Source organism: Chrysochloris asiatica, unplaced genomic scaffold (assembly GCF_000296735.1).
Source record: "Chrysochloris asiatica unplaced genomic scaffold, ChrAsi1.0 scaffold00012, whole genome shotgun sequence".
Classification (NCBI taxonomy): domain Eukaryota; kingdom Metazoa; phylum Chordata; class Mammalia; order Afrosoricida; family Chrysochloridae; genus Chrysochloris; species Chrysochloris asiatica.
In genome coordinates this window covers 31,215,361-31,224,923 of record NW_006408530.1, presented here as the reverse complement: position 1 = coordinate 31,224,923, position 9,563 = coordinate 31,215,361, and the positions used below count along the sequence as shown (strand labels likewise).

At 38.9% G+C, this 9,563-nt stretch overlaps 1 protein-coding gene across 2 annotated transcripts in view; it reads right to left on the bottom strand.

Moving 5' to 3' along the window:
- The window catches only part of DARS (aspartyl-tRNA synthetase), a 74,182-nt gene extending 65,062 nt beyond the window's left edge, over positions 1–9,120 (bottom strand). Inside the window, exons 1-3 of one of the 2 annotated variants that reach the window (XM_006834574.1) lie at positions 8,970–9,120; positions 7,042–7,099; positions 3,209–3,301 (exon numbers count right to left, since the gene is read on the bottom strand). In XM_006834574.1, coding sequence (XP_006834637.1) covers positions 3,209–3,301; positions 7,042–7,099; positions 8,970–9,035 — 217 coding nt within the window. In that variant the 5' untranslated portion in view covers positions 9,036–9,120. The remainder of the gene's footprint in view (positions 1–3,208; positions 3,302–7,041; positions 7,100–8,969) is intronic. The other variant, XM_006834575.1, reaches the window with a different exon arrangement.
- Positions 9,121–9,563: the final 443 nt, after the last annotated feature.

Sequence of the window (9,563 nt, the reverse complement as noted above, 5' to 3'; positions counted from 1 at the left end):
GACTGACTGTGAGGGTTGGAAATGTATAGGTAGATGTTTTTTGACCAAGAGTATAAGAAGAGCAGAGAGCATGAGAAGAGCAAAGAGGCAGTGACGCCAGGGATGGAGACAGACACAATGATGTGGACAGATGGAGCGGCTGAAGACACAGGACTCAGGGAGTGGGAGGGGCTGTGTGCTGACAGCCTTGGGGGCTGGCGGGGGGAGAAACGACATGTGGGGTGTATCCTTTGGTTATTTGATGATGCATGGAGGGGACTGTAATCATTGCAATGAAACAAAATACGATAGGATGAATGTAAAACTGATGTTCTCCCATGTAAACCCACATAAGTCACAATAAAAATTAAAAAAAAAGAGTTAAACATTTCTCTTTGCTTCTATCTTAAAAAAAAAAAGCGTAGCGGTTACGAGTTGGGCTGCTAACCTCAAGGTCAGCAGTTCGAAACTACCAGCTCTCCTGTGGGAGAAAAATCGAGGTTTTTCTGCTCCCGTAAAGATTTACAGCCTTGGAAACCCTATTCAGGGTGGCTATAACTTGGGACTGACTCTATGGCACACCACCACCAAAGACAACTTACTTTAAGGAATGTTAAATATAACCCAAAACTAAAAAAATTTTTAATACTTCTATTGGGCAAAAAAATAGTTGCTTGTAATATACACAGATATTTTTGCTTAACAGGATTTTAGTTGTCTTATTTCTGAGACTATGATTTTGACACCTCCATTCAGTTCAAAAGTACCAGCCATTCTGCAGGAGAAAGATGAGGCTTTCTGGTCCTGTAAAGATTTACAGCCTCGGAAACCCTGAGCAGGGTCATTATGAGTCAGAACAGACTCCATGGTACTTAACAACAACATTTCTGAATCCTGGTTTTTCAGAGCTTTGTTCTACTTGAAACTACAAGCATGGGTTATTTCTCCAAATCCAGTTTTAATATCTTCTGGAATTAAGTACACCGTGAGTCAGAATAAATATTATTTATTAATATGGTTTTCCTATATGATGTAAGAAAAAGGGAGTAGTAGTAAGCAGTTCTGTAAACTCAAAGCACAAAACTTTTAAATTTACTTATTTATTCCAGAGAATTCACTTTGGCAGAAAAAAAAAAGTGATACTCTGTATTGGCAAGGATGCAGTGGAACCAGTTTTTGATGAGTTTAACTGAGAATATAGCTTTTGTGTATGGTAATATTGCACTAAGAAAGATTTAAATATGCATATACACATCCTACAATCCAGCAATTTCCCATCTAGATATCTAGCTTGGAAAACTACTGCCTCATGTAGGTCTGTAAACAGTATGATGGAAGGATCTCCAGGAACACTGTAACTGGAAATAAGGGAAGTTAAAGAATAAAGTGTAATAGATCATTTATGTAAAAAGGGGCAAACTAAAAGCTCAAACACAAAATAAATAAAAACCAAGAAACCCAAACCCATTAACATTAAGTTGAGGCTCTCATATAATAAATAGAAACTGTATGTAGGGTTTCCAAGGCCGTAAATCTTTATGGGAGAAGTAAATCTCCTTTCTCCACAGACAGCTGATGGATTTGAACTGCTGACCTTGAGGTTAGCACTCCAACATATATGTTGTTGCTTAGTGCTGTTAAGTTAGTTGATCCAAGAAAAATGTAGTCTTTGACAACTTCAATCTTTTCTCCATTGATAAGAATGTTGTCTATTGGTCCAGTGGTGAGGACTTTTGTTTTCTTTATACACACACACACACAAATTATATGTGGAATCCTAGTCTAGTGTTGTAGAATAAGCACTAGCCTGCTAACTGCAGGTTGGTGGTTCAAACCCACCAGCCACTCCTCAGAACTCCTATATAGGATGGCTATGAGACAATGTTACACTTCATCCTACTCTGGGGAGCAGTTATTGGGGTTTTTAAAGCTTTCCAGCAGCCATCTATTGATCTCTTCCCATTCAAAGCAAAGAAGAGTGAAGAAAATCAAAGACCCAAGGAAACAATTAGTCCAAAGAACTAATGGACCACACAAATCACAGCCTCTACTAGACTGAAACCAGATGAACTAGATGGTGCCTGCCTACTACTACCAACTGTCTTTGATGAAGATCACAGAAGGTACTGGGCAGAGTGGTAGAAAAATAGAGAACAAAATTCAACTATCACATAAATGATCAGACATTACTGGTCTGACAGAGACAGATGAAACCAGCCAATTCCAGTTATTTTATCTAAGTGGGATCATGTATTGTTTGTCCTTTTATGACTGATTTGTTTCACTCAGGATAATATTTTCAAAGTTCATCTATGTTGCAGAATGTATCAGGACTTCAATTCTCATGAAAGCCAAGTAATATTCCAATGTATTTATGTTCCGCCTTTTGTTTATCCATTATCTGTTGACAGTCACTTCAGCTGTTTCCATCTTTTAGCTACTGTACACAGTGCTGCAGTGAATATTGGCACACCAAGTGTCTACTTATGTCCCTACTTTCCTATATCTAAAAATGGAATTGCTGGATCATATGATAGTTCTAGTTTAACTTTCTGAGGAACCACCAAACTGTTTTCTACACCAGCTGTACCATTTTACCATTCCACCAGCACGGATGACGGTTCCAATTTCTCCACAGCTTTGCCAACACTTGTTTTTTCTTATCCTAGCCTTCCTAATAGGAATGAGATGGTATTTCATTATCACTTTGAGCTACATGTCTCCAATGACTAAACATTAAACATCCTTTTATGTGCTTGCTGGCTATGTATATCTTCTTTGATGAAACATCCATTAAAGCCTTTGTCCACTTATTGATTAGGTTTTTTCTCTTTTTGTTTCTACATTATAGTTTGATATATAGTCTGGAAATTAAACCCTTATCCAATATGGTTCCTCAAATTATTTTTACGGATGCTTTATAGAATCCATAAATGATTAGTCCTCATGTGGTGTTGTGGGTTAAGGCACTGGGATGCAAAGTCAATTTGAACCACAAGGTTGGTCATTCAAGCTCACCAGGTGCTGCTCAGAAACCCGATATAGATAGGGTCACTATGGGTCAGAACTGACTTGACAGCACTTAACAACAACAATGCTTTACAATGATTTAAGAAAGAAAATATCAAGGCTTTTAAAAAATATATTTACTTGCTTTATGAGGAATATGCAAAACAACAAATTCATAGAAGTTCTTTCTAAAGTGGCTTTATCATTAAACAAATCTTACCTTTAGCTCTGCTTGTATGAACCCTTGCACGCACCCAGACAACTGCATCAGCTTTTTGTACTGTCAAGTCTCTAACCCGAACCAAAACTCGATCTGCAGTGAGTAAGCAAAACAATTTTATAATTCACAAGTTACAGAGATAATTATTTGAAGTAGTGTAAGTACTTGTTATTATCTTAAATAATAATTCTCAAATCTTTGACACCACAATCTTCTCTATCACCTTCCATATGTAATTTGGTTCACATTCTGTGAATTGTACTTCTAGTCAGAGAGTAAGCTGTCTACCACAATTGGACAATCCAGTACTGTACTGCCCAGGACATAGGCTGATTCAGGGAAGGGCATGTTACTCACACTAAGCTAATCAAGAGTTTACACACAGATGCTGGGAATGAGTTGCTAGGCTGAGCTGACACAGGGCCAGGATTGCAGTTACCATCTTAACACCAGTAGTCTGCATGAAGAGAGAATGAGGTCACTACCCTAAAAGAACAGACAAGTGGCAGAGAAAGCAAGGACTGAAAATGCTCCTTGTGCCCCTGGAGCCAACCACACTGGACACCAGGTTACAGTGTACTTTCTAGTTACATGAGTCAATTCTGGATGCATGTGAGCAATTATTATGCCCCCAATACTCCTAACAAAGCACTATGATTCTCGTAGCATCCGAGATAGGAAACTATAACTACTATGTGGAAATAGCAACACAAAGCAAGACTCAGAAATCGTTTGTGTTTTAAATGTGAAATAATGTGAGCAGTCAGATAAAAATCTAGTCTTAAAAATACAATAATAAAAACAAACAATAATACAAGAGGTACATGGATATAAAGGGGTCACCAACACTCGTAAGGTAGTCTGTTCACCATGGAATGGTCAATCATTCAAGATCAAAAGGGCAACATTTACCTGGGGACAAGGTTCAGAAGGAATACAAACAAGAACCACAGGGAGGAAGTGGGATAACTGTTGTTGCATGGAGGGGATTGCAATCATTGCAATAAAACAAAGTGTCTGATTTGTTGAATGTACAACTGATAGCCTGTTCTGTAAACTTTCACTCAATTCACAATAAAAAGCTGGAAAAGGAAAAACAAAATAAAAAACAACCCCCCAAAAATAATAGAAACGACATCACAAAATTGAGTAATAAAAGATTCCTATCCTCAAAAATTACAGTGTCTAATTGTAATCAAGCCAGTCATTACAATCAATGAAACTTAGTAATTACAATACTAAAAACATTCTTTGGGAGAGAAGATAATATAGTGAAATCAAATTATATATTTTACTTTCTCTGTCTAAATGAATTTGTCTCTTGTAGCAAAGATATAGCTTACATAGAATGTGACTTACAGGAGGGTACTGTGGGTTTCATAGCCAAAAGCAGAGAATGAAAGAGGACTTTTAAAGCTATTGGACAACAGGAGAGGTTTTCTGTAAAACACAGCCAATGGACCTTATGAGTTAATTTGACCTCAAAGTTAACTGTGCAAATTCAGGCAAGAAGAATTGTAAAAGAGAAAGGTTGATAAAGCAGCATAGTTAAAAAAAAAAAAAAAAGGTGTATTTGAAAATACCAAGATTGAAAAAAGGAGCCCTGGTGTCACTGCAGGATAAGCACTAGATTGCTAACTGCAAGGTTGGCAGGTTGGCAGTTTAAATACACTAGCCACTCCTCAGAGAAAGAGGAGGTGTTCTACTCCCAGGGTGACTTGCAGTCTTAGAAATCCCACATACAGTCACTATGAGTCAGAATCGATTCGATGACAATGAGTTTGGTTTTTGAGAGTTTGAAGATTGAAAAAGCAAACAACTTTGCTAGGCAGGCAATTAAAACTCAGATTCAAACAAAATACAACAGCATAATGTAAGAGTAGAACTATAAACCCCAAACCCATTGCCACTGAGGTGATAAGGTTTCCCATACTGTACATCTTTACAGGACGAGATTGCCTCAGCTTTCTTCCTCAGAGCAACTGCTGGGTCGACCTTGAAGTTAGCAGCCCAATGCCTAACCCACAGCATTAACAGGGGTCCTTAAAACTAGAAGTAAATATCACAAATTGTGCAATTTAAAATGTACTTCAGAAAAGAGAAAGGGTAATTGTCCTTCTTGTGGAATTCCAATTTATTAGCATAAATGGTTTATTAACAAGTTGGAATTCCATAAGAAGTTAGTTACACTAATTAGTTTAATGCTATTCAGCATACTTGAAGGATATACAGAATGGCAAATTGAGGCAATTAGAGTTTAGACTGAAAAACTACACACACTTTTAAGAGTCACTTGCATTTGAGTGCAGAAAGTTGGAGGTGAAAGGATATAGAAAAGAAAATTTTTGAGCAAAGTGTTAGATTTTTAACACAAGGTAGGTTATAAGGAGAAAAGCAGACAGTCTACAGATCTGTCAAATGGGAATAGCAGTTATGTCAACAGCTAATTAGGTCCCATACAAGAGATCCAAGCTCCAGTGAGCATTTTTGTGTTTAGTGAATACCCAGTTTAGGATTATCCCTATCCTGAAAATTAAGTCTCAGAAGACCTCTCCTGCTTGCCTTGCAGGGGAATGTCAGTCCCGACACTCAACTGCTTATAGCCCATTTTGTACCCTATTATTTTGCTTCATCTCTTTATCTTTTAAGGAGCCCTGGTAGTATAGTGGGTTACACCATGGGCTGCTACCCACAAAGTCATCAGTCTTTACTACAATATAGACCTTTAAGGGCTGGCCAGCTGGAATTACTAGTTACTTCCAATTTAGAGGCCTGCCTATGAATTTTATGCTTTGGCTATAATAATACCTCTAGATCAATTTGATGTCATTTTGAATTTTGTTTTCTGCATGATTACAAATTCACTTTTCCTTCCACTTTACTAGAAAAGTGTGTAATAAAAGATCATAGTGGTGGTGGCTGTATGCCATGGCATCAGTTTCCGAGGCTGTGATTCTTTATGGGAGCAGAAAGTCTCATCTTTCTCCCAGAGAGCACCTGGTGAATTCCATAAGCACCATGTTGTTGTTGTTAAGTGTCACTGTGTTAGTTCCAACTCGTAGTGACCCTGTATATGGTTTCTGAGGAGCAGCTGGTAAGTTTGAACCACCAACCTTGTGGTTCAAACCGACTTTAAAGTCAAATGCTTATCTACAGCGTCATACCAGGACTCCCATAAGTACTACTGTTGTTGCTATGTGCCATCAAGTCAGTTCTGATCCATAGTGACACTGTATAGGGTTTCCAAGGAGCACTATAGGAATCCAATAGTCAACAGTCAAAAAGAAAGGTAGCTTCATTAAAGTATACAAGAAGGATACACAGGATGAAGACAGTTAGACATTATCAACTCATCTTTTATCTTGTAGACCAGAGTTCAATCTCTTGCTTACCTAATCATTTAGGAATACTATTTGTACAATTTATTATTTAAAATATACTACTTAAGCTACGGAGTCCTGGTGTGGCACTGTGGGTTAATGCATCAAACTGCAAAGCCGTGTGAACTGCAAGGTCGGCGGTTCAAGCTCACCAGCTGCTCCTTGGAAATCCTATACAGTGTTGCTATGGGTCGGCACTTGACAACAACAACAACAACTTAAGCTATAATGTTCATTCAATGTATTTTCTTCCCTTTTTAGATTAGGGAGTCTAAACTAACAATGTTTAAAGATAAGTTGACGCGACACAGGGTCATGGCGTCTACTTATTAGTGTAATTTAAACTTTTCAGAATTAGGCTTTAGAACCAGTCCTACTTAAAACTTGATAAAATGCTTTCTTGGAATTAAAAACAAACAAACAAAGCTCTATTATTATGACATAGCTACTAACCTGGTTTTTCTTGTGACTGTATCATTGAAGGTACTCCATATCTTTCTTTAGCATAATCCTACAAAAAAACTTCTGCATGACTTTCTATTCGAAAACAAACATGGTACACAAATAAATACATCAATAGAATGTAAAAATGAATCCATTTTCTGAATCATTTTATTTGTCAAGTTTTCAAGTGCAGAAATCTGTCACACTTCATTTATACTTGTAAAGTGCCCAGATTTTATGATTTGTGAGTTTGTTTTGAAGATTAACACTTGTGGATGGATATATCACACGTAGTGGCACTCTCAGATAAAATTTATGCACATGTACAACACAATTTAACTACCTTCTTCAAAAAGGAGATTAAACTACTTCAAAGCAGGGATATAAATTTCCTCTCGAAGGGAGTAAGATGAAGTACCAGTTTTATTAACTTCCTATTACAGGAAGAGATGTTCAAAGAGAACTAACGTTTTGGGTAAGTTTGCTGAACACCAGATGGTCTACTTTTGAGAAATCAGAGATGCTGGATGTAAGCAAGCTACAATTTTCCTTTTGTAAAACATCATCAAAAAATTCACCAGCTTGTTACTAAAAACCAGCATCTGCATATTTGCACTGATGGAACAGTATCAAAATTCTTGTTAGAGATATATAGCAGGGAACAAAAAATGGAGGCCTAGGTCCAGACTATTATTAATAGGCTATACTTTTAAATAAACAAGTGGCTTTAATTTTAATTATTTTCTAACATGGCCTCTTAAGATCTTTGTAGCTATAAAATGATATAACTCTACCATAATCTACACATTACATCTGCAAGGGTGCAATTTAAATTATTAATGAATCCTATTTTCTTAATATATAAGTTAATTTAATATCTATCAACTTGCCACTGTATAGCAACCTGTTGGAATCATCTCCTTTAGATCTGAACAATATTGAATTTTGTGTTAATACCAAAATAGACAAACATGATATGGGCTGGACATTTTTTTAAACATAAAAATTATACACCTTAAGAGCAAAGATATCTGGTCCTTAGTAGAGAGACAGTCACATTAAGTAATATGAGGGCAGCATCAATAAAGTGTGTGAAAATAAAAAGGTGTCACCCATTCTAACAAATATTGTTCTTTTTCAGTAAACCTTATTCCATTTAGTATTCTGAGCTGATCTATTCCCAGTGCAAAAACACAAATCAGAATGCCTCAATAGAAAAATTAGGAGCCAGGCAGGGATTTAATATTCCTGGAGCACACAACTTGTAGGATGATTTCAAACATTCATTTCTGAAAAGCACCACACTGAAGGGCCACCGGGTGCTGTGAATCACCACGTGATTGAGGGTCACTTAATCTCAAATGCATTCTCTGCAACCTTCCCTACCTACCTCACTGGGTCACTGAGTGGCAGAAAAGAAGTAACATAAATGACACGTGTTCTTTAAAGCTGCCCCATTGAAAATGGTCATTAAACAAACTGGCAGATCGTTTTTTGCTAAGTACTTCCAAAGCATTAGCACCACGAGGACTGAGTAAATAGCCATTATCAAGGGAGATCCAAATTTTTCCGGGAGAAGAGTAATTACGTGAAAAACGTGCCTAACACTGGGAGAAGGTTTAAGTGAGACCCCGTGGCTGCTACTTCCGGGTCGGTTGCTGCTTCACGCTACCCTACCCCAGATACACGTTTCTGGTGAGACAGGACTTCCAGGCCTAGGAATCCCTGAGATAAAATGCAGTCCAGAAAGAGTATGGACAAGCAGTTCGCTCAAGAGTCCTGGAGGGCCCGATGGAAACTATGGGTGCCTAGGCAGCAGACCTGCAGCTTGCCTGAACAGGGACCCCAAAGACAGGGCCCCTTTCACCATACTCCCTTTATCAACGTTGTCCGGTCCTGGGGTCTATCTTCCCAAGCCCGAGAAAGGGGAAACCCACTTCCGCCGCGTCCATGATCTCCCGCGGCTTCTCCTGTCCCTTGCGGCTGGCGTTGGCGCTGGGCATCAGGACAACTGGACGAGTTAGCAGCAAGGACAGTAGTTACCACCCCGCCTTGTAGGCTTCCGTACAGCAGGCCCAGGGGGTTCTCCCACCCGCTCAGTCTCCGCCCTCCCGGTACAAACGGACACCGCGTGGGGGAAGCTGCTCCTGAAACATCGCGAGAATCATAGCTATCTCGAGCACCTGGAACACCAACTCCTCTTCCTTTTGTCCCGCCCCCACGATAATTTGCAAATTGAAGGGAATCCCTGGGAATTCGTTAAAGTCCCGCGAGAGGGATTCCAAGTTGAATGGGAATTTCAGAGTAAAACAGCATGCGCGTTGCAGACTGTGGGCTTCGGCTCCGTGACTCTTCATTTCTGTGCCACTTGAGGCTTCTGCTTCACCCCACTTCCTGCCGTCACTCCCCCTTTGGATTTTAACCGCAGACTATTCAGTAAAACACCCATCCAGGCCCGGCCTCTGGTTTTCCTTCGTTGAACTTCCTGCCCAGTGTCGTAGGAGGCCTCTTCACAGTTCGTTGGAACATAG